This window comes from Trachemys scripta, chromosome 11 (assembly GCF_013100865.1).
Source record: "Trachemys scripta elegans isolate TJP31775 chromosome 11, CAS_Tse_1.0, whole genome shotgun sequence".
NCBI classification, from domain to species: Eukaryota; Metazoa; Chordata; order Testudines; family Emydidae; genus Trachemys; species Trachemys scripta.
In genome coordinates, this window is record NC_048308.1 from 72,507,522 (window position 1) to 72,532,421 (window position 24,900).

Here is a 24,900-nt window from a genome sequence, read left to right on the forward strand (position 1 = left end):
GGCTCTGCTCCTCCCCTGACTCTTCGGCTCTGTTTAAGAGCCGAGCTGCCCCAGCGCTACCGGCTTCGGGCAGCCCCCATGCCTCCGGACCCTGCGCCGCCGGAGCCCGGGAGGGGAAGTGCCTGGCCGGCGGCTGGGGTCCGGAGGCAAGGGGGCTGCCTGAAGCCCATAGCGCTCGGGCAGCTCGGCTCTTAAACAGAGCCGAAGAGTCAGGGGAGGAGCAGAGCCGCCATTTTCCCGGACATGTTCGGCTTTTTGGCAATTCCCCCCGGATGGGGGTTTGAGTGCCAAAAAGCCGGACATGTCCAGGAAAAAGAGGACGTATGGTAACCCTAGCATTGCTCCATCTTATGTAGCCTCTGGGGTGGGGCTTTATACATTCTATTCCAGTTGTGCGCTTCAGGTGGCGTAGTAAGAGTGGGGCTATTTTGATAAAAGACTCGTACAAGGAAGCAGCTGGGTCCCCGTGGCACTGATTGTCACAGTGTCCAGTTTGCCTGCACCATATCTTCATATCAGAAGAGGCAAAGGGTTGTATGGGATGAGTTAAAAGAATAACTTTAACCCAGAATACCTGGGCTTTCCACTCTTTGTTTATAACTACAGCGTTCTAGTCTTCTGCGCCCCCAGCTTCAGGTGCCTAATATAATCTCTGTTGTAATACAGTTTGGGTTTTTTAGTCTCCCCCTGACCCCTCTGGGATTTGCTTAGCTTGTGACATTTGCATTATGGGTTTTTAAACATGGTATATGGTGCTTTAGTATCTGTGCAAAGGTTATGTGGAATTACCACAATGAGACTGCCTGTAGGGACTTCAAGCTGCCTTAGGGGCATTTAGTGACTCCCCCAGTGCTGCAAAACCAGCATATCTGTTTCTATGACACCTGCTTGGAGCTATGGACATGTCGTGGATGTAAGAGGAACATGCTGCATTCTGTTGACCCTTGGCTGCAAAAATAGCCCCCAGGGAATTGTTCCAGCCATAATAAGTGCTAGTGTAGACATAGCCTAATAAGCCATTTCTGAGATAGGAGCCAGAGGCAATGAAGATCATTTCTAGGAAACACAAATACCTCATTTTTGAAGCACACTCATTTTGTTTCAGACTGCTGAAAAAGCAACCAGCTGAGCACAGGCTCACACTTGTGACATTTTAAAGTGTATTTCATTTGGGTAATGATTGGGGATGTGTGTCATGATCAACACTGGAATATAACTATGGTGAGACTAGGTTCACTCCATAATGAGAATATGTGCCACTCTCAAACTGAAATCCTGGAGTTCCTCCCTGGGGGGGGTCACAGCTGTGTCCTAATGACAGAATCTGTAAGAGGGAGTGTAATACAAACAGTCAGGATGATACTAATAACCAGATAACAAAGTGAGCAGCATTTGTGGGCCAAAAAAACACCCTTATCATTGGTTGGATCATTGCCAAGATACTCCACAATGAGCTGAGTTTGACAAAGCATGGGATAGCCAGCAAGCAGTGAACAAGTCAATCTTAATGATTTTCAATATCTTTTTGTTTAAAGCAGGAGCAGAAAGCACAAAACCAACACCTTGGGCAGCGGTACAGCTTCTTTGTGCATCTGTTGTCCAATTGAACTGCACAGTCACCTCAGGGAGTGGATAATTAGAGTTGGGTGACAGTTTTAGGATGAATAGTTTATTCACCGACAAATGAAATTTGGTGAATTTGGATTGAAATCTGTGAATAGTTTCAAACAAACAAAAAAAGGGGGGGAAATTTAGAAAAAAAGTTGAATTTTTCATTTCAATTTTTCATTTCAAAATGCTTAATTTTGAAATTTAGCTAGATTTATTTAAAACAAACAAGGGTAAAAAAAAACACCTGGAAACAAAAAACAAAAATAAATTATGTGCTCAGTTCTATGCATAATTAACCATAAGTTAATAACCTCATGGATTGTTGGCAAAGTATTCTCTTACATTCTCAATTCTAGTAGATCTTGGAATGAAACATCCCACACCAGCATCTTAATGTTGAAGTTATGCACAAACCCAGGAAACCAACATTTCCCTACATTGTTCCAGCTTTTTCTGATCCTTTGGTGTCCAGTCAGATTCCATAACCAACCTTTGACCAGCTAAAAGTTAAAAATTGCCTCACTCATGCTCCTGTAAACATCCAGTTCATTGGAAACCAAACATTAATTTAAGAACTGAAGGAATAAGGGTTGGAAGGCCACTAGTAAAACAAATTCCTGTGTTGCCTGCAATAGTTGAGCATGCATCTAAAACCTGACTGACTGACTGCAGCACAAGTCTTCTTTATCTAGTGAGATGGCTTCTCTGTTTCAAGGGGTTTGTCACCTACCTGCCTGGATTCTACTTTTTCTGCCCATTTGGAGCCTTTCTGACGGGGAAAAGCTCTTGGTGATTCCCCTAGATGGCAGTCACTGGTTCAGCATGCATTCAGTAGTACATCAGCTTCGGCAGAGAGGACATGAAATAGTAGCAGTTGTGCCAGAAGTAAGTGTTCAGATACAGCCATCAGAGCATTATACAATGGAAACATACTCTGTGCCATACACCAAGGAATACTTGGAAGCAGAATTTAAAAGACTGGGCCATCAAATATTTACACCTCAACCTTTCCTGGAAAAGTTCACTAAAACAGTCGCAAGAATAGGAAATATTATGACACTCTTATTCAGTTCCTGCAAACAGCTTCTGTCCAACAAAGAGCTGATCACCTACCTCAAAGAAAGTGCATTTGATGCTGTCTTGATGGATCCTATGTTTCTATGTGGACAAATAGTAGCCGAATATTTGTCCCTACCTTCTGTTTACTTCTCACGGGGAATTCCGTGCGGGCTAGAATTCCAGGCCACCCAGTGTCCAAACTCTGCTTCTTACATCCCCAAATTCTTCACCAGCTATACAGACCACATGACATTTCCCCAGCGTATGTGGAACGTCTTAGTCAGCTCATCAGAGTTCTTGAGCTGTTCCCTTCTTTATTCATCCCATGAAGAACTGATCAGGGAGTTCCTTCAACAAGATGTGACAGTGCCAGAGCTTTTAAGTCATGCATCTATTTGGCTTTTGAGATATGACTTTGTGTTTGAGTATCCGAGGCCTGTGATGCCCAACATGGTTTTAATTGGAGGCATAAACTGTGGCCAGGAGAAACCATTATCTCAGGTTAGTTCTTTTTTTTAACAATTAAAACTGGACTATCCTACTAGCACTCACTATTAGATAAAGCTTCTATTGGTTAAAACAAAATAAAAGTGAGGAAGTGACAGCATGGAAGGGCTTAGAAAAGCATGTTATATCTATTCCTCTCAGAGTCATACATAGTCACTTGTATAATGAGAGATCCTCAGTTGTCCACAAAACCAGACATGGAAGGCTAGGGTTTTACTGTTTAGAATATTCTCATTTCATATATTTCTTCATGAGACTTGTGGGGTCACCCAGCATACCAAATAATATTGAAACTTTGCATTAGAGTGGTACCTTTCATGAAGGTATTTCTAAGAGTAGGACAGACATTAATTAAGTGACAGCACTCATACAAGGTAGGTGGGTACTAGCTTCATTTTGACAAACTAGCAACCTGACATTCAGAGATGAAGAACCATCCTCACATAAAGTAGTTGTATAGTCAGGCATGGAACTCAGAATACTGTTGGGGGATGAAGAATGAGATGGTTAAAAAATGTGCTTCACTCAGTAGATTGACAGGGCAACTTGTAACTATACACAATATTTAAGTGTAGACAAGGCCTTAGTTCACTACATTCTCATGACAACATAATTTGGTATGTGATACTGCAGTGTTTGCTAATGAATGATCCAATCTAGCGTACTTTGTATAGTCCTTGAAACTGGGGGGAGTTTGAGTACACAAGGAATGCAGGATTATATTGACAATCTATCCACACAGTCTATTCTGGTGTGTGAAGAATGGCATGAAGCAGAAAAATAAGGCAATAGAATTTAAAGTTGTGTGAGAGTATGTAGGAAGATCAACACATTTACACAAGAGACTAGGCTAAAAGTAGCCTAAAAAGGCTAGATTGTTGTTAGACTATCATAGACAACAAACTGAAAGAAAACAGCAGAAATAAAAGTGACCACTACTGCAATAGTGGAATCATAGACAAATTGTTACATCAACAGTGAGGGTGCTGGGGGCGGGGCGGGGCGGGAGGCAGTATAGATACCAAAATGAGAGTGAAGGATGTTTCATGACATTGATGCAGAATTTAGAGGTTGGTGCCTTGGAATTTAGGGATCGTTGCTGTGAAATTTGGTCCCTTTATGGCACAGAGTAGACAAGAACCTGAATATAGCCCTGAAAATGTATCGACATCATTTAAATGTGTAGCCCAATAAATTGTGGTGGTTGGTTATAGCACTGTGTAACTGACAGCATTCACAATAAACAGCATTCTTTAGGTATCTAACACTAATGTCAAATCATCCTGAACTACTGATTGCTGAGTGCTGATGATGGACTGAGGAAAAAAAACTTTTTCTGAACCATTGCTTGTGAGGGGAAGTCCCCTGAGGAAAGTAGTCTTTGCTGGCAGGAAAACAGATCCTGGTCTAGCAAAGCACTTAAACATAGGAGTAACTTTAGCGTAAGCAGTCCCAGTGAAGTCAATGGAACTACACGCATGCCTGAAGCAGCATTCATTCTTAGCTGTTCTGCTGGATCAGGGTTTAGGAAGGAATCTCAGCAGCCTATCACTGGCCAGCGTATTTGTGCACAGAAGTGCACTTGTTTGTGTGGGCATCCGGGCCTGATTCCAACAGGTCTGGAGATTATACTGAATTTAGTTTGCAATGTCTAAGAAGATCACTAAATACGTCCTATAGAGAATGTGGCTTTGGATGGGCCCCTTATACCAAGTCATGCACTGAAATTGTTTGCCTGTGTCCCAGTGTCTGGACTGCTGACATCAGCAAATCGTTTGCCCTCCTGTTCAGGATCCAGTCTGTAACAAAGGTCACTGTGGTTTAACCAGTCAACAAAACATATAATAAATTTGTCACACAAGAATGAAGACAGCCAATCCTGGTGGTCCCTTAGCACCCAGGGATTAACTGGTCAACAGCAGGACTCACAAAGAGCCTGACAGTTGTATGAATTTATTTAACAAAGTTTGCCTTTCACACCCCATGTTGTTTAAAGATTCATCAGTGCACCCTGGAAAACTTTTGAAAGGGGTCTGAATTTAAATTAATATTCTGGCACTCTCTCTTCCCCAGGCTTTAAGGAAAACATATTGGTAAGAAATAGGACATTTATTCCTTATTGGTTCACTTGCCCTTGCAGTTAGCTTTTCACTTATTTATATCATCACAGTTAGTTGCTGATTCCTATTTAGCCCTTTCTGTGTGGTACAGGTCTCAAAATCTTCCACCTGTCCATGTGTAGGCAACTGTGAAAGATTTTTTTTTTTATTTAAAAGAAAAGAAAGTTACAGGATTTTCAATATTCTCAAGATCCAGACAGAACTGATAAGTCAAGAATTTAAAGGTGCCTCTTTTTTTCAGGCCATTGTTTACATCATTAAGCTTTAAAAACACCAACCATGTTTCCACAACTGTGTGATCTGAAAAGAGAAACATCAGACCTAAGCCTGAATTTCCTGTCACCTCTGGTGTGTCAAAAGAAAACAATGCATGTAGCTGCTTTTGGGTGCCAGGAAATATATGACCATGGTTTAATCTATCTACTTGGTTTGCATTGCATCTTCCTTTACTTTACTTTCCATATATTTTATTTATTTAGTACACCGCACCTTTAATTATTTCCATACGGAGTCTTGATTTATGCCCCAATCCTGCAAACACTTGAATGCAAAATTTTTACTCTTGGAAGCTGTCCCATAGGATTCAACAAGACAATCATATGCATATGTTTTTTCACATGCATACATGTTTATAGGATCAGACCCATACTGAATTATTTGGCCTTTTAACATTATTTCCTTTCCAGGCTAGTCAAGATGAGATCCCTTTGATTGCAAAGCACCAGAATTATGGCCCTGTGACATGGATTAGAATGAAAAGCATTGACTGGAGGTTTCTTTGTATTTGCAGGAATTTGAAAGCATTGTGAATGCCTCTGGGGAACACGGCTTTGTGGTCTTCTCCTTGGGGTCAATGGTCTCTGAGATTCCCATGAAGAAAGCCAAGCAGATTGCTGAAGCCTTTGGAACAATACCTCAGACAGTAAGAGGAAAAGAATCTTTCTAGCACAGCTGTTGAATAACATGTTGAAATATAGTCACTGGTTATGATTCTGTATTATTTGATTTATTTTTTTACTTGTAAATGTGTGGTATAACACTTAACACAACAAATAGCTTCAATAACCAAAAACCTGTTCCATCCCCTCTAATGTCAAAACAAAACCCCATCTCCGCTGCTCAGCACAAACCTTGACGAAACAGATTTTGTCCATCATGGGCTTATCTGCTCTGCTGTACAGCACAGTTTACAGGAAGAAGCAACAGCAGAAGAATTGTAAGAGGCAAGTGCTTAATATTAATGCTGCATTTATTATTTCCCAAAGGTTCTTTGGAGGTACACTGGAGAAACACCCCCCAACCTTGCAAACAACACAAAGCTAATCAAATGGCTGCCACAGAACGATCTACTTGGTAAGTCTGGGCAGGAGAGGCAACAATTAAGTAGGTTTCTTTTAATTTGATAATGCTCTAAGGGAATAGTCATAAATACCATAGGTTTGTAGATTCCAAAGCCAGAAGGGCCTCTCTATAATACATCAGAGGGATAAATACCACGGAGGGAGTGGAGTTATTCAAGTTAAGCACTAATGCTGCTGGCACAAGAACAGATGGATATAAACTGGTCATCAACAAAGTTAAGGCTTGAAATTAGACAAAATTTTCTAACCATCCGAGAAGTGAAAATCTCGAACAGCCTTCCATAGGGAGCAGCAGAGACAAAAACCTAACTGGTTTCAAGACTGATCTTGATAAGTGTATGGAGAGGATGGTGTGATAAGATTGCCTAAAAAGCCATTTGGCCCATCTGCGACTGCTGTTAGCAAATATCCGCAACGGCCGGTGATGGAACACTAGAAGGGGAGGACTCTGAGTTACTACAGAGAATTTTTTCCCAGGTGTCTGGCTGGTGGGTCTTGCCCACATGCTCAGGGTCTAACTGATGGCCATATTTGAGGTTCAGAAGGAATTTCTCCCCAGATCAGATTGGCAGGGAACCTAGGATTTTTTTGCCTTCTTCTGTAGCATGGGGCACGAGTCACTTGATGCTTTAAACTAGAGTTAATGATGGATTCTCTGTAATTTGAATTCTTTACATAATGATTTGAGGACTTCAGTAACTCAGCCAGAAGTTATGGGTGTGTTACAGGAGAGGCTGGGTGAGATTCCGTGGCCTGTGATGTGAAGGAGGTCAGACTAGATGATCATGATGGTCCTTTCTGGCCTTAAAGTCTATGAATAAGGGACCATTGTAATCAACTAGTCTGACCTCCTGTATAACATAGGACGTCCTTGGATTAATTCCTGTTTGAAACCACAGCAAATGTTTTAGAAAAACCTCCAGTCTTGATTTTAAAATTGCCAGTGACATAGAATCCCCTACAACAGAGGCGATGCATGGGGGGGCATGCAGGATCATATGCCCCCCCACATTTGCGGCTTGGCTTGAGCACATGGACTGAGCATGCTCAGTAACACTGCTGAAGCTGGCTGCCTTCACTCTGCCCTCCCTCCCCCCCCACAGTCTCAGCAGGCACTTAAGGCACAGCGTTAGGTTCCACTGGTTAATTATCCTCACTGCTAAAAACGTGTGCCTTATTTCTATTCTAAATTTGACTAGCTTCATCTTCCAGCCATTACCTCTTGTTATACCTTTGTCTGCTAGATTATGAAATTCACATGGTAACTGCTGTACACGGAGTTTATTAGATCAGCGGTTCTCAACCGGGGGTCCGTGTCACCCTAGGGGTTCGTGAGCCCTTTCAGGGGGCTGTGGGACCCCGCGACTGAAATCCCGAGCACTGGCTGCCTGTCCCCCCACTACAATGCCAGAGCGGGGCAGACTAGGGGGCAGCTCCACCCCCCCTCCTCTTCTCGCACCCAAGTTCCCACCCCCTGGCCAGGTCGGACGTGGGCAACTGGAGTCAGGCACTGTGGGCAGCTGCTGCTCTGGCTGATGTCATGGAGCAGGCAGCCAGGGCATTCCCCCATCTGCTGCTGCTGCTGCTGGTTGTGCCTGTCCTCAGCTCACGCAGCAGATAAGAGCCGCCCAAGTAAGGTGACCCCACTCTGTGGCTGACAGAGCCCTTGGGGAGCAGCAACCACAGGGGAGTCCTCCTAGCACACAGCCCTAACTACCCCCTGCCTGCACCCTGAGCTACTCCCCTCTCCCCCCCGGCTGCACACAGTCCCTAGCTACCCCCTGCCTGCACCCTGAGCTATCCCCCATCCACACACAGCCCCTAGCTACCCCCGCCTACATCCTGAGCTACCCCCTGTACCCATACAGCCCCTAGTAATCCCATCTGCACCATTAGGTACCTCCCTGCCTGCACACAACCCCTAGCTACGCCCTGCCTGCACCCTGAGCTACCCCACTGCCCACACATAGCCACTAGCTACCTCCTCCCTGCACCCTGAGCTACCTCCCGTGCCCGAACACAGCCCCTAGTTATCCCCTCCCTGCACCCTGAGCTACACCCTGCCTACACACAGCCCCTAGCTGCTCCCTGCCTGCCCCCTGAGCAGTTTTCAAACTTTTTCAGCTGAACCCCCACCACACACACAACCCAGATAGGCTGGGTGGCCTGCTTAGGTGAGTCAGGGGGTGGAGGTGGTGCTGCCTCCATGGACCCTGCTGTGCAGAGCTGGCCCAAGCCCTGCCAGCTCCTGCCGCCACCCTAAAATAGAAGTCCCACCCCCGACCCGGAGCCCCGAGTCCCTTTCCCCCCTGGGCCCTGTTCGGGGGGGGGAGGGGGCGGCTCAGAAAAAGATTGAGAACTTCTGTATTAGATCTTTTCTAGGGATGTACTTATTGGTTCTGTAAAAATAAGAACTCACCCTTATGTCGGAGCCATTCCCAGACCTTAGTTAGGGAAATCACCCCCTTCCTCACCTCACTCTTCTCCCTGGTGATCTCATTAAATCCCACAGTCTCAGTGGAACCAGTGTCCTATTTGATGCAGCTCCCGTGTTCTCTTGGACTTCCCAGATGTCCACAGTCCCTGCTAGAACATGGCTGACAGGTGAATCACCAAGACCTGCCAAATTCAAACCAGATAATGCACTGGGTCCAAGAGAGAGACTGCAGACCTCTCAACAGGATCCAGAATGAGCAGGGGTCTGCTTGATGTCAGAGCTTATGGGGAGTTCCATGAGAGGTCTGAGAACTGGAGAGAAGAAAGGGGAAATTACCAAAGTTTGTTAGAGATTGAGGGGAGAAGTAAGGATGACAGGACTTGTGGGAAGAGATAGGAATCTAGGGAAAGGAAAGATCTGACTGAGAATGGAAAGATTAACTAAGGTTGAAGGATAAGGGTGAAATCCTGACCTCACAGAAGTCAATGGCAAAACTTTCATTGTTTTTAGTGGGGCCAGGATTTCACTCCAAGATCTCAAAAGTTTTACATACGATTCAAAGCTTTGCAAAGATTATCCAAACCTAGCAGAACCTCTGAGACCTTTAAGGTCCACTCCCTCACAGATAATTGTAATCCTGAAGATTGTCCAGGAGCAATTCCCATGTGACCTGCACTCCAGTGTTGTCATGTTCTATATTTATAATCACCGATGCCGTTGTACCGAAAGCACATCTAATAGTGTGCCTCCTGCAGCTTAAAGAATTAACCAGTAATGGCTGAGCAAGCAGTCTGCTACAGTAATACGTCTACCTCGCCCTCACAGCTCATCCCAAAGCCCGTGCCTTTATCACCCACGGAGGCTCACATGGAATCTATGAGGGGATATGCAATGGAGTGCCGATGGTTCTGATGCCATTATTTGGAGACCAGATGGACAATGCTAAGCGGATAGAGTCCCGGGGTGCGGGAGTGACGCTGAATGTACTTGAAATGACTTCTAAGGACCTATCAGATGCATTGAATGCAGTGATTAACGATAAAAGGTCAGTAACAGCAGATATAAATGTGTCATCTTCATTTTAGGGCTATTGAATATAATGCTGGCTCATTGGTTTCCAGTTAAATTGAACACTAAGCACTACCCTTGTCATATTACCATGTTATGTATCACTCAGCAATCAGGATTTATACACCAATGTATTAGCATTAGGGGGCTAGTATTTTCCCCATTACTGCAGGACTTTCCTCGTCAGGGTCTCTAATTATAGGTATCTAGAAGGGGCTTAAGTATGCAAATGAGATGATGCAATGCTCAAGTGGGTGTGGCATATATACGGTAGAAGAAAACAATTTTTCAAGGTACGTCACATGATTAAAGCCAAAAGTGTCAAGCTTCTTGGAGAATGTGAAGACAGCAATAAAAATGTGGAGGTTTCCCCCTTTTTTCTCTTCTTTTCCAGGCAGGAAATGGACGTAAAGGGAGGGAAAAAGTCAAAAATCCAAACAAACTGAAAATTTTAAACAGAAATGTTTGTTCCAGTTCACAAATTTTCATCAAAGAACCCAAGTGTTCCACTGAACATTTTCAAACAAAAATGCTTTATTGGAATGTTTTTCCAGGGAGGTTGACCTGATTTCCTGACTTGCTGTAATGTACAGTGAATGTCAGCAAAATGCTGCAGAATGTCGAAGATGGCTAAACATTAATGATTGTCCTGCCCATATCAGCATTACATCATCTCATTTGCATAGTCACTCCCATACATTGGCTTATATCGAGCAAAGCTATGGTTCTGTTGCGGAACATCCTTAAAGGATTACTTTATAATGGCCAACCTGTCATGTTTTATAGACATTAACTATAGCATTAATTTACTATATAGACCAGAGTTTTCTCAGTCAACTCATCTTTCTATCTGTTTGCAAGCAGCAGCATCAGGCACAATCAAATGCTGCTTGGTTGGGCACTACAAAGGAAATGCAGGTCAGCGATGTCTCTTGGCTTGCACAGCAGCTGAGATGGAACATGTACAGAAAGAAACCAGGAAAGGATTTTGATCCACTCACTGCCAAGGGCCATGTGGAGTTGACTCATCCTCCCATGCTGGCTGTCTCACACAAGATTAGGTTACATTTAGAGTAGCTGTCTGGTAGACCAGGGTAAATGCGAATGAGCCCATTAACTTCAGTTTGAGGAGAACTTAACCTTTTTAAATAGTTTGTCTATAATTAAGCCGCCCACACTGGATTCTCAAGGCTTCCAAGAGACCCTGTCTATTTCTCCAAGTGCCGCCTCTTCACCTTTCACCTCTAAATTTATCTAACAGAGATTTATAGCGACTGTCTTGACTTCCTTTCCTCCAATTCCTCGCCAGTCTGGCTTCCACCCTCTCTGCTCCACTCAACTCAAGACTATCCTCCCTCAGGCCACTGATGATCCCCTTCTGGCCAGATTTGGGCCCAATACTCCATCCTTATCCTCCTTGATTCTTCTGCTGTTTCAGTGCAATTCCCTTCTACTGGACACTCTGCTCTCCTTGGGCTTTCTTGAAACTGGTCTCTCTTGGATATCTTAGTACATTATTGTAGCACCGAGACCCAGTTATGGGCCAGGACCTCCCTGAGCTAGGTGTTGTACAAACCCAGAACAGAAAGATGGTGTCTTGTCCCAATGAGCTTACAATACAAAGATAAGACAAGAGACAGCAGGTAGATAGCAATGTGGGACACACAAGGAATAAATGTGACATTACCGGGCAGCGCAATAGGCAGTGTCCCAACTACCTAGCTATTCTAAGATTTGGTAGGCAACCCAAGGAAGGGGAGTCTCCTCCACCTCTCTCCCGCAGAATGCACAGAACTTGGTCCTTGGCCTTCTGTCAGGGTTCCCCCCCACTCTGAACTCTGGGTTACAGATATGGGGACCCACATGAAAGACCCCCTAAGCTTATATTCTGCCAGCTTAAGTTAAAACTTCCTCAAGGCACAAATTTCTTTCCTTGTCCTTGGATGGTATTGCTGCCACCACCAAAAGATTTACACAAAAATTCAGGGAAGGGTCACTTGGAATCCCTATCCCCCCAAAATATCCCCCCAAACCCATTCACCCCCTTTCCCAGGGAGGCTTGAGACTTATATACCAACCAATTGCCTTAGAAATGTGAGTACAGACCAGACCCTTTGTCTTCAGGACACTAAAAATCAATCAGGTTCTTAAAAGAAGAACTTTATTTATAAGGAAAAAAATAAAAGAATCCCACCTGCAAAATCATGATGGAAGGTAACTTTACAGGGTAATAAAAAGATTTAAAACACAGAGGATTCCCCTCTGGCTCAGCTTCACAGTTACAAAAACAGGAATAAAACTACCTCTGTAGCATAGGAAAGTTCACAAGCAAAACAAAAAAATAACCTAACGCATTTCCTTGCCCTACTTACAATTTTTGTAATTTTAGGCGATTATTCCAGGTATATTTTCAGGAGATGTTGTACCTGCTTGGTCTCTCCCTCCGTCTGGAGGGGAAACAACAAAGAGAACAACAAACAAATTCTCCTTCCCCCCCCACCCCCCCAGATTTGAAAGTATCTTCTTTCTTCATTGGTTCTTCTAGTCAGATGCCAACTAGGTTATTTGAACTGATTAACCCCTTACAGGTAAGGCAATTTAGTACAGCTGCCAAGGAGGGATTTTATGCTACTGCATACATCAAGATTGTTACCCTTCCCTCTATATTTATGACACCTTCTCTTCTACATCATGTCCCCAGGTGCCCTTATCTGCTTGCATAGCTTCAGCTACCATCTCTCGGCTGATGATTTATAAATAGATTTCTCTGCCATGACTGGTCTCCTCCCCTGAAATCCCACATTTCAGCCTGCCCTCTAGATACCCCTTCCCAGAGGTCTCGCTGAAGTTTAAGCTTAACATAGCAAAAACCAAGATCCTGATTTTTCCTCTTAAACCTTCTCTACTGCCCGCTTTCTTTGTCAATGTTAACACTGCCATCCCCAGTTCACAACCTGGATGCCACTTAAAATGTCTCTCTTTTCTTAAGAGGGTTTAAGACACAGATGGGGAATAAAACCCTCAGTGCATATGGCATGAGAAGAATGTTAACTGATGGATCTCTGTGGGATTTATTTCTATGGATATAAATAATCCTCTAACTTTCTAAATAAAAAAAAGTATTTAAAACATTTCATTTCTTCTCTTTGTAGCTATAAAGAAAATATCATGCGTCTCTCAGCTCTTCACCTCGACAGACCTATCCATCCCCTTGATCTCGCGGTGTATTGGGTCGAGTTTGTGATGAGACACAAGGGGGCCCAGCATTTGCGGCCTGCAGCCCATGATCTCAACTGGATCCAGTACCACTCTCTGGATGTCATTGCTTTTCTCATGGCTGTCGTGCTCGTTGCCACCTTTATCTCTCTGAAGTGCTGCCTGTTCTGCTGCCGGAAGTGTTTCTGTAAAAAAGGAAGAGTGAGCAAATCGAGCAAATCAAAGGCAGAGTAATGAAGGGGTTGGAGATGGGGCACAGCTCCAGACCTTAGGGAATGTAGAGCTCTCCTGAGCACAGTCCCAGTAAAGTCATTTTTGGTGGTGATCTCAGAAATTATTCAGAGCATACTCCCTTTAAATAGCAGCACCGTGTTTTGCTGTTGCATGTTTTGATTTTGTCTCCAATTAATTCAGAATATTTTTGAAAGCTTTGTTCAACGCTTGTTTGATTGTTAAAGATAATTCACACCATAATGCTACGGTGTAGTGCTCAGAATATTAATGGGACTCCTGGGTTCCATTTCCTGCTGTGTTGCTCACTCACTATCTGACTTGGGGAAAGGTTCTTCTCTGTGCCTCAGTTTTCTCATCTGTGCGATGGGGATAACATTTCTACCTTGGTACCACTATGGTGCCCATCACTCTAGTGTGTGAGTGTCTGATGCATCATATTTATAAAGCACTTCGAGATCTTTGGATGAAAGTTGTTACATAAGTGCCAAGTGTTGTTTTAAGTGAGGGATAGAATGCAGCCTGTTGACTGGAAATAGAGAATGCTATTTGTTCTGCCCAGGTCAATCTGTCATTGTCTGAACTGTGTTTCAAATACACTGAATGTGAACAAATTTTCCATTTGAAAGTATTATTGAGCCACCACTGCCCAATCAAGTTTCACCCCAGCTGGAGTACTGAACTTGGAGCACTGTAGTCAACTGATTTGATCTTTGTTCTTGATATTCTGTTAAAAATAAACCAAACAAAAATCTGTACAAATAAACCCCAAATAATAAGAACAACAACAACAGTTCTCTTTTTTGATTTGAGACATATGGGCCTCATCATCTCTTCACATGCAGTAATCTTTGCACTGAGGACTAGCAGGACAGAAAAACTTGATGTAGTTGAGCATGACAGACCTACATCCTCAATTAAAACCATCTTAACATATAAAGAATAGCTCCTGAAGTCCTCACCACAGAAAAAGCAGGAAAGACCAAGACAACGTAGTTCTGTGTGTGTTAGGTTTCCAAGCATGCACAGAAAAATTAGATAAAGCCATAAATCATCTTGCTGGAAGGCTGCAATGTAATAAGACTATTTCTTAGAATCTAGAACAAGGGCTCTGAAGTCAATAGCAAAACTCCCATTTTCTTATCTTAAAGATGAACCTAGACTCAAAGAGACATGGAATCACCAATGTACGTGTTCTGAGTGTCAGCTACTGTTATACAGGAAAGCAGCACTGGCCAGTGATAATGTGGGTCAGAGTTGAGATTGTGTTTGATCTTTCAACTCAATTTCATACATTTAAGGAAATGAAGTTTAACCTTCGCTCAGATTTTCCCGCCTTTCCACAGATCGTTGTGATGGTAACAAGGTTTCCCCCTTAGCTTAGTGCAATGTCTTTCCAGCCTTCACATCACTTCAAAGGGCACTCTGAAAGGCAACGATGTAAAAACAGCACTTCTTACGCATCACCCCGTTCCCTGTGCATAGTCAGTGCTCTGTGTGGTGCTCACGTTAGTGACAGAAATACATGTTACAGAGCCCCTCAGGAGCCAACAAGGCAAAGTGCGTGCAGGGCTGTATTCTGTTTCTTCTCGTGCAATGGCAATGGTTTACTAGGGCTTGTCTACATTACCAGCAGGATCGACAGGCAGCGATCAATCCAGCAGGGGTTGATTTATCGTGTCTAGTCTAGATGCGATAAATCAACCACCGAGCGCTCTCCCGTCGACTCTGGTACTCCACCGGAGCAAGAGGCACAGGCAGAGTTGACAGGGGAGCGTCAGCTATTGACTCACTACAGTGAAGACACCGCTGTGAGTAAATCTAAGTACGTCAACTTCAGCTACATTATTCATGTAGCTGAAGTTGCAAAACTGAGATCGACCCCGCCCCCCAGTGTAGACCAGGCCTAAGTTCCTCTGGTCATTGGAGCAGGGACAGGAACATGAGGTCTCCCCCTCCTCAGATGAATGCCCTGACCATCCAGCTATAGAGTCACTCTCAGTCTGGCTCGCTTTGGTTCAATTACTAGTCACATATTTTATACAAAGCAGAACAGCTTAGGAAAGCTCTGCCCCAGAATATGCCAGCCCAGTGGCTAGGACACTCTCCTAGATGTGGGAGATCCAAGTGCAAATCTCTCCTCCCCATCAGGCAGAAGTGGGAATTGAACTGTACATTCCCACATCCCAGGTGAGTGCCCTAACCACTGGGCTCAAGGGGAGTAGGGAGCTGGTGCTGCCCCCACCTCCTCCAATGGCCGTTTTGTGCATAGCACCTAAATCCTGAAACAAAATATTTGCCAGAACTATCGGCAAGTTTGTGTCCAATTCAGGAATAGTTTTGGCTTGACTGAAACTGCATTTTTGGGTAAATAAACTATTCAGCCAAAAAAATTCACCCCGCTCTAGCCCTAAAGGTGGGGTCGAAGCATTTACCCAAAGACAGTTTCTTTTTTTTCTTCTTTCTTGTATCGGGAGTGCATGGCACAGCTAACATGTGGCATTGCTCTGAGAAAGGAGCTTTCATAGACGGTTTAGTGGACTTCTGCCCTAGGGTCCCAGCCCAGAGTGAGCTATGGCTGAAGATGAATGACTCGCATTGAACGGTCATGCTCATCGCCATTAGTCATGCAACACCGAGTGCTTCGGTGCAGATCAGTTTCCGAGGAAGCAGATCCTGCTCAGGAAGCACATTCTGCCAAGACATCACGAGCAGCTTCTTTCTACAGAGTCAATTCTCACATGACCATGCCTTAAACGTTCCCATCTGTTTCTGTACGGGGTGGCTTCACTCTCTCTCACTCACTTAGTCCTTTGCTAATCAAAAATTAAATAAATTTTAAAAAAATAAATAAAAATCACATTAAAACGCCCTGTTTTCGCCAATTTCCAGGGGCACCAGCTGGGATTTCTGAGCGCTGCTGCAATGAACCCACTTGGGTTCTCTCACATCCTGATCGGAGCTGGCTCGCGGGGCCCCAGAGAGAGTCCATGTATCAGAGCTGTCATTTTAGAGCAGCAGGATTCTGTAGAGTCTGCACAAAGATGCAGCAAAGCCTAGGAAAAGGAGACTAGCTCCATGCACCAGCAGGGCTCTCCTAGTCACCACAGTAAAGAGATTTACCACATTTACCAGGGCGGGGGGACACATGGAGGCTGATGATCAAAGGTAAGAAGCCTCTGAACATTGGCACTTTCCAGCCCATCAGCTCCTGTGAAAGCTAAAGAAGATTAGACAGCTCCCCTCTCTACTGACATCTTAGCTAATCACTGGGGCCCTTGCTCATGGCCAAGTAATCCCCTACTCTACAGCCATCTCAGGCCTGGATTACACTTCAAGGTTTTGCCAGCATAGCTGTGTCAGTGGGGGGGGGGGGGGAATCACTCCCTAGCCAACACAGCTATGCCAGCAAAAACCCTAGTGGAGATGCAGTTACACCATCAAAACAGTCCTTTGGCCAGTATCACTTATCTCATTCACAGAGCTGCTATAAGCTGTACTGGCAAAAGACCTCTTTGGCCTGTACAAGAGAAGACTCCTCTAGGCCAGGGTTTCTCAACCCATGGGTCAGGACCCAAAACTGAAGCACCAGAATATTTCAAAGGGTGGTGTGGCAGCTCCTGCAGCTCCTGTCCCACGGGGCTGGCTAGGCTCACCTCCCTACTCCAGGCACCTCAACCTCTGGGGTCCCAGCACCCCCCAGGTGTGGCCCAGTCGCCATGATGACAGGAGTCCAGGTAGGCCAAATATGAGTGAGTGGCACTGCAACCCCACGAGCCAGGTCACAGCTCCACTCACACACATTGGGTCTAGTCAGGGGGGCAGGCCCAAACCTGAGCCATGCTGCAGCCCCAGAGGTCATGCCTGGAGCAGAGAGCCAAGCCCAGCCAGCCCCACGGCACAGGAGCTGCAGGTAAGGTGACCAGACAGCAAGTGTGAAAAATCAGGACAGGAGGTGGGGAGTAATAGGTGCCTATGTAAGAAAAAGCTCCAAAAATCGTGACTGTCCCTATAAAATCAGGACATCTGGTCACCGTAGCTGCAGGAGCCGCCATTGTGGGGTGAATGCCAGGCAGGACCCAACCCTTCCCCCGACCCCGGGTGGGGGGCAGGATCCGACAAACCACCCAGGGTGGGATGAGCAGGGCAGCTGCCCAGGGCGCAAAGCTGTGGGGGCAGCTCAGGCCGGTGATGCCAAGTGGCACAGGGCTCAGGGAGGGAGCGCCACCTCCACCCTGACTCACCTCAGCAGGCCACCAGCCTGTCTGGGCTGGGGGGACATAACCAAAAAAATCACGGGGGGACACGTGACCCTGCGTGCTCCCCCCCAGCATCGCCTGTGGCAGGGAGTGCAAATATGCTTGCTCACCCCGGGGCCCAAAAATGCCTAGTTACAACTCTGCCCCAGGGCTTCCACTCCCAGACAACATACTGGGTGGTAACAGGCCAGAAACATTTACAAATGGGTCCTGAGCCCAAAAAGATTGAGAACCACTGCTCTCGGGGACTTTGCCGGTCTAGCTACATCAGAAAAGCTATACCAGCAAACTCTTTCTAATGCAGGCAAGTCACCACTCCACTTTAGCACCTCCAGGCACAGTATTGCAGCTCTCTCCTCTCTAGCACCTCCTGCTGATGGATGGCTGCTCCAGCCCAGCAGGGGTCTCTCTCCCTATAACTAGGCCTTCCAGCCAGGCCATGATTCAGTCCCACCCCTTTCGGAGTAACAAGTCCAAAGTCCAAATATCCTTACAAAAAGGTCCTCACAAGTCTGGCTCTGAGCTCCACGGTCCTCACACCCTCTTGGCTAAAGGCTTTCCAATGTCCTTAGCTTATATCAGGAGGCTTGATGCCACTTTCTCCGGTGGCTGGTAGGGAACCTGGGCCCTCCCACTCCACCAGGTCCCAGGCCAGGCACCTGCTTGCTACAGGGAACATCTGTCTATTCCAGTCTGCCCCTCCTGCCTCCCTGGGCTTCTTCCTACCTAGGGTTACCAATTCTGGTTGGACATACTCCTGGAGGTTTCATCACGTGATGTAATATTTAATTGAATATTAATCTTTAATTCTCTGAGACTCCAGGACAATCCTGGAGGGTTGGCAACCCCATTCCTACCACAGCCTTTTACCAGGTCTTCTGCCCACAACCTGTCTAGGTTCACCTTCTCTGGGGGCGAAGATTCACACCAGGCTCTTCCCGCAATCCCCCAACAAATCCCCACACTAAAAATACAAAAGTAAACTTCCTTCTGCCCTCCTTGGCCTTGGCTTTTCATCCCTTTCTGGCTCCTCAGCTGAACCGCTCCCAGGGCTCTCTGCCTGGCAAGCCAGACCCGGCCCCATTATCAGGGTGCACCACTGGAGCTTGATCCACGTCCTATTGGCTGCTCAGAGTCCCGTCTGGCTCCTTCTCTACTCAGGACAGGGTCACAGGGCCAACTCTCTCCCCGGGCCTGATCCTCTGGATCTCACTATTCTCTAGTTCCAGAGTAGGGTGACCAGATGTCCCGATTTTATAGGGACAGTCCCGATATTTGGGGCTTTTTCTTATATAGGCTCCTATTACCCCACACCCCCGTCCGGATTTTTCACACTTGCTGTCTGGTCACCCTATTCCAGGGTGACAACAAAGCTCCTCTCCCTGTCCCTGCAGCCCCTTCTGTTCTAAGCTTCTGCTGTTTATAGTCCCCTCACAGCCCCTCCCACCTCCCCAATACAGTCTGGTATGTTAAGTGGTCTGTCAGGTCCACTTTAAGCTCTCCCTTGCCTGTGTGGAGTACACACAAGGCCTCATTGAAATCAACGGGACTACTTGCAGAGTAGGGGACTACCCAAAGTGAGGAAGGCGGGTAGAATGAGCGTATATTATTTGATATTACAAGATTCATGACCTGAATGCACGACTGTATGACACGCAGCCATGAATTCCTCTTTGCCGTCTGATTCAGATGCCATTTGAAAAGCAGTAGGCTTGATTTGCAGTGTCAGTCCCATCACAAAATCCAGCAGTTTCATTTCATTCAATGGCAAGGCTGTGTTACGATGCTCATTACCCAATTCAGCATCTTCAGTATAGCTTAGATTTGACCTTAATAGCATAACTTCAACCTGCTTAATACACCCATGCTGTGGATTCGAACTGCCCCTCTGCTACTTTTACTGTATGCGGGGGAATGTTCAACAGACATACCCACTTGAGAGTTTGCATAATGCAGCTGGGCTCTAAATAGCAGTTTTAAATATCCAACACCATCACTTTAAAATAACGAAACCCCTCAAACAATAGCCATTGTAGGAACACATGTCAGTGAACAAATAATGATGGTCTCAAGACACTGGGCCGTGATTTTGCCAATGCATAAATGAGGAAGTTAAAGACAAAAATATAAGTTGTCTTCAAAAACCCACCTTAACATGACCAGCCAGACTCACCACTTCCCTGTGTCTTGTGTCAGCCCAGCCTTTACACCAGAGTGTGTGTACTGTAGATATAAAAACAGACATGAGTTTGTTTTAGCTACCGAAGTTCTGGTCCTGAAATTGGTGCACATGGACATGAAATTAAGGGGGCTGCACACAGCTCCACCTGGGCAAATCCATTTGGAGACTCAGACCCTCTATAATTAACTCCCATAGCTTGCATTCCCTCCCTTCCCCTTAAGCTAATAGGGGTTGAGTTCATCAGACAGACATTCTGAATACACAGACCTAATACAGCCCATCTCTCACACTAAGGGCAAAGAAGTGCGGAAATTTAAAAAAAAAAAAAATCTATCTATAATGAAAGAGGTGAATCCCATGCAGAGCCATGAGAAATGGAGTGAACAATGCTCCACTGGCCTATAAAGAATGTGCAGTGTTTCGTTTATGTCCAGTAGAGAGCAGAATGTCATTGCAAATAAATTTCGCCCAGTAGGGAAAGCCTATGTGCAATGAGGAAGTGAGACCTTCCCCACAAAATAAAGCCAGGAGTGGTGGAAATCAAGTGTTACCTGGACAGACTGAAAATGATGACACTCAATGAGCATCATAATCCAGTCTTGCAATTGAAATGTAACATCCATGGTTTGTAATGCCAGTGATGCTTATTACTGTTGCTATCTACGTAGGTGAGGTTTCCCTGAAGAACTTTTTGCTGTAGTATCTAAGCACTGATCATTGTCCAAATCCTCCTTAAGAAATGCAGGTCTAATACACTATAGCTTTAAATTATTATGTGTACTGTATTATAGTCACACCAAGGAACCAGCTGAGAGAGGGGTTCCATTGTGCTAGATGTTTCACAGACACATAGACAAGACAGGCAAAGCATAGGAGGGGAAACAAGCAGAGAGAGGTGAAATGACTTGACCCAAGTGACAGGCAGTACTGGGACTAGAACCCCAATCTCCTGGTTCCCAGTCCAGTGCCCTGTCCTCTGTGGCACACTGCCTCAAAATGAGAATTCATCATTAACGTTTGAGATTCATTGCTGTGCCATGGTGAGCTCTGCACGGGGGCAGAGGGGGAAGCCCACAGGTGACTGTATCTCCTCTGTATTGGGGCTGATGCAGACGGATTCACCCCAAATAGAGAAGAGTAAAGTCTGTAACTTCACCTGGCTGCCCAAAGCGCCTATGGGCTGTTCTGGCAACTAGGAGGCCTGCTCAGCCCAGGTTCAGGCTAAGCTCTTTGGGGAGTTCTCCGCACAGTCATTACAGCTGCAGGCTGGGAAGACGTCAGCCCTGAATTATGAGCAGAAGAATGTATGGGGATGGTCATGGTCCCAGTGTTGCAATCTCATTGCAATATTTGATGTTTTTGCTGAATCCCCAGCTGTGGAGTCATGTTATTGCAGGAGAATCGTAGCATGCTTTTTTTGTTTTTAAAGAAGTTTTTAGCCCACGTGGTTAGGAGAAAAGCTGAAAAAGGTCACCCTGCAAGGCTCAGACACCAGAAGACAAAGAAAACGAGCCACGTCTATTATTTGGTAAAAAGAACAGGAGTACTTGTGGCACCTTAGAGATTAACAAATAAGGTGCCACAAGTACTCCTGTTCATTTTGCGGATACAAACTAATACAGCTGCTACTCTGAAACCTGTTATTTGGTAAAAGCCCATGATTTTTAAGCCAGTCTCAGGATATTCTAGAGTCTTACTCAAGGGGGATTGGCAATGCTACAGCTGCTAATTTGGGGTTGGGGGTAAGAGTCTTCTGCCTCTTTCCTCCTATTCCTACCACCAGTTTGGGGAGGGGAGACTGGAGGTAGGGGAGTGCACTGCAGGGAGCTGGATGCTGCTTTGGAAGAGATGCATATGCTGTGCCCTGGGGCTTTGTCTCTGCTGGGAGGAACAGGACCTAATTCCCCATGGCCCTGGGTTTCCCTCACAGTAACAACTGAGTTTAGAGGCTGCCCACAAGTTTAACCATCTAGCTAATACCTCTTGTTTTTTAATTGTGTGTGACTTGGGGGCTACTGAATTCTCTCTCTCTCTCTCTCACCTACCCACCCACACTATTGCAGACAGACTAGTCTTGGACTATGGAAACTCAGGTTCTGATCCAAAGCCCACTCAAATCAGTGGAAGCCTTTCCATAGCTTCAACCAGGGATCATGGTGGATAATGGTACATAGCACCTGCTGATCTTTAATAAGAAGAGAGTGATTGGTTGCAATGAGTGCTTTCGCAAGTTTCCTCTTCAATGTTGTCTTTAATGAGAAATCAAAACGAATTCTGTGGTTTGTCAGGAACTGGTCTGGGCAAAAGTTTCTGGATGGGTTGCTTTGATGGAGATGGTGTGAATGGGTTTTGGGAAAAGCTTCACAATAGCTTTGAGCAAGGATGTGGTCTTAGTCTCTTAGGACTGGTCTACACAACCGCTTAAGTCAACATACTTTATGACACTTGGGGGTGTGAAAAAGTCAAGATCTGTAAGGGGATGTCTACACTTGGAAATTTACTGAAATAGCTATTCCAGAATAATAAATGTAGTTATTTCAGAATAGTTAATTTTGTGAATTTCCAAGTGTAGATAAGACTTTAGGGTTGGCTAGACTGGGATTAAAAGATGTGTTAGAAAATGTTAATTAATCGGTTCCAACTGCTCCCAAGTCTAGTGCAGACAAGGAGCGTATCCTGTCACATGCTATGCTAGGAGAATTACAGCAATGGGAATGGGAAGAGATTTGGTTTCTGGCTGTGGGTTGCATCTGAAGAAGTGAGGTTTTTTACCCACGAAAGCTTATGCCCAAATAAATCTTTAAGGTGCCACCGGACTTCTTGTTGTCTGTGGGAAGATTCAGCAAATACCCAGGACTCTGGGAGACATCAAACTCTTATCTCCCTGATAATTTATTGCAAACGCACCAAGAGCTTGCCATGTGGGGGAGCAGACATGGAGCAGGCTGATACAGAGCCGTGCGCAAATGCTGGAGGAGCCTGCCCATGTCTGCTTGTGCCTCTTGCCAAACAAGGGAGATGCAAGCATCAAACAGCACAACTGTGATGACTTGAGAAACACTGACACTCCCTCCCACAGGAGTGGTCACGGCCCCTAGTGCAGACACTGAGTACAGGCAGATGGAGCAAGGAACTGACTGGGTGGTAACTGAACACTCTCCACAATGGCCATGAGCCCAGCTGTGTCTCTGGAGATGCCCTGGGACTTCCTGCATGAGCATTCTTGAAAGGGTGAATTTCTCTTGGATGTACAGCTGTGCCAACAGAAAGGCAATTACACTTTTCACCCAGCCACTGCAACCCGTAATTAACTAAGACCTGGTCTGCACTACAGATGTAAGGCAGCTTATGTCGTCCTAACTGTGTAAGCGTCTACACTAGAATGTCGCTCCTGCTGATGTAACTCGCCCACTACCCCGACTTAACTCCACCTCTGGGAGAGGCGGAGCACTTAGGTCGGTATAGGTAGGTCGATGCAGTGTCAGGGTAGACACTGTGTTGCTTTATATTGCCTGTTACTGACTTTCAAAAGCCATCCCACAGTGCCCCACACTGACCTTTCAATCGTGCAAGCGCTCCTGGTGAGGATGCGCACCGCTGACAAAGGAGCGCAGTGTGGACATGCAAAGCGATTATTACTGCAGTGGCTTTATGTCGCCGTAACTTAGGTCAACATAATTTTGTGGTGTAGACTTGCCCCAAGCATCAGGAAAGTGGTCAACTGGTAATGACCTTTACTACAATAGTTCCTGGCTGCCCAAGTGAAATCCTGGCCCCATTGCGCTGGTGCTGTACAGACACTGGGGGTATGTCTACACTTAAACTGCTACAGCGCCGCTGTGCCACTGCAGTGTAGACACTGCCTATGCTGATGGGAGGGGTTCTCCTGCTGCCATAGATAATCACCTAGGCGGTAGCTAGGTCAAGGGAAGAATTCCTCTGTCAACCTGGGGCCGGCTGCACCGGTGGTTAGGTCGGCATAGCAATGTCTCTGAAGGGTGTGGGTTTTTCACCCACGTGAGAGACTGTCTCAGGGGGCAGCTTTCACAATGAAGGAAATAGGAAAAAGATTTATCAGGACAATATTTGCCCCCTACCTTATTTGTGTTGCTATTAATCATCTCTGAGCTTTAGTAGACACTCTCTCCCATCTCAACCTTTCTGGTAGCTTGTGCCTCTGCTTATGATCTCAGGCTGAAGTGTTCAGCACTAGTCTTTTGGGGTCCAGCTGGAGACAGATTTGTAGAGGAAGGTGGCTCTCTGCTTTCTGAAAGTCAGGCCCTTTAATATGTCTCAAGCTAGGCATCCTGACCTGAAGCAGCCAAAATCACTAGGAACTCTGGCAAATTTAGGCTTCAGTCTTTAGCCACATGAGTTACTGTGTTGTAACAAAATTCCCCGATATAACTTAATTGCAGGGTCATATAGGAAAAGAGGAGGATAGGGGGAGGAGCAAACACCTAACTCACTGGTAATCACAATGGAAAAGTTAAGACAAACGTATTAAAGAAATAGATTTATGTTGAAATTTGCCATTCAGAAATTCTCCCATCGAGCCATCTCCTTTCCTCCATGCCGAAAGCCCTGACAAACATATGCTAAACATCCAGGGGCGAAAGTAAGTTAAAGGACTTACCGGTATGCCGGAGTCCTGGGCAGGGGTGTGGCCTCAACCAGAAGAGGCGGGGCCTTTAAATCACTGCCGGAGCCCTGCCGCCGCTACCCTGGGACTCAGGCAGTGGGGCTCGGGAGGCAATTTAAAGGGCCCTAGGCTCTGGCCGCTGCAGGGAGCCCAAGGCCCTTTAAATCGCCAGCCTGGGGAAGCCAGTCGGTCCGGCACCGTGTACCA

The 24,900-nt window shown here is 45.7% G+C and overlaps 1 protein-coding gene across 5 annotated transcripts in view; it reads left to right on the forward strand.

The window, feature by feature from the left end:
* The window catches only part of LOC117884789 (UDP-glucuronosyltransferase 1-6-like), a 107,991-nt gene extending 93,596 nt beyond the window's left edge, over positions 1–14,395 (forward strand). For 4 of the 5 annotated variants that reach the window (XM_034785587.1, XM_034785586.1, XM_034785583.1 and 1 more), the window contains exons 2-5: positions 6,088–6,219; positions 6,563–6,650; positions 9,921–10,140; positions 13,316–14,395. In XM_034785587.1, coding sequence (XP_034641478.1) covers positions 6,088–6,219; positions 6,563–6,650; positions 9,921–10,140; positions 13,316–13,613 — 738 coding nt within the window. In that variant the 3' untranslated portion in view covers positions 13,614–14,395. Of the gene's footprint in view, positions 1–2,179; positions 3,172–6,087; positions 6,220–6,562; positions 6,651–9,920; positions 10,141–13,315 lie in introns of those variants that run through there. The other variant, XM_034785585.1, reaches the window with a different exon arrangement.
* The last annotated feature ends 10,505 nt before the right edge of the window (positions 14,396–24,900 follow it).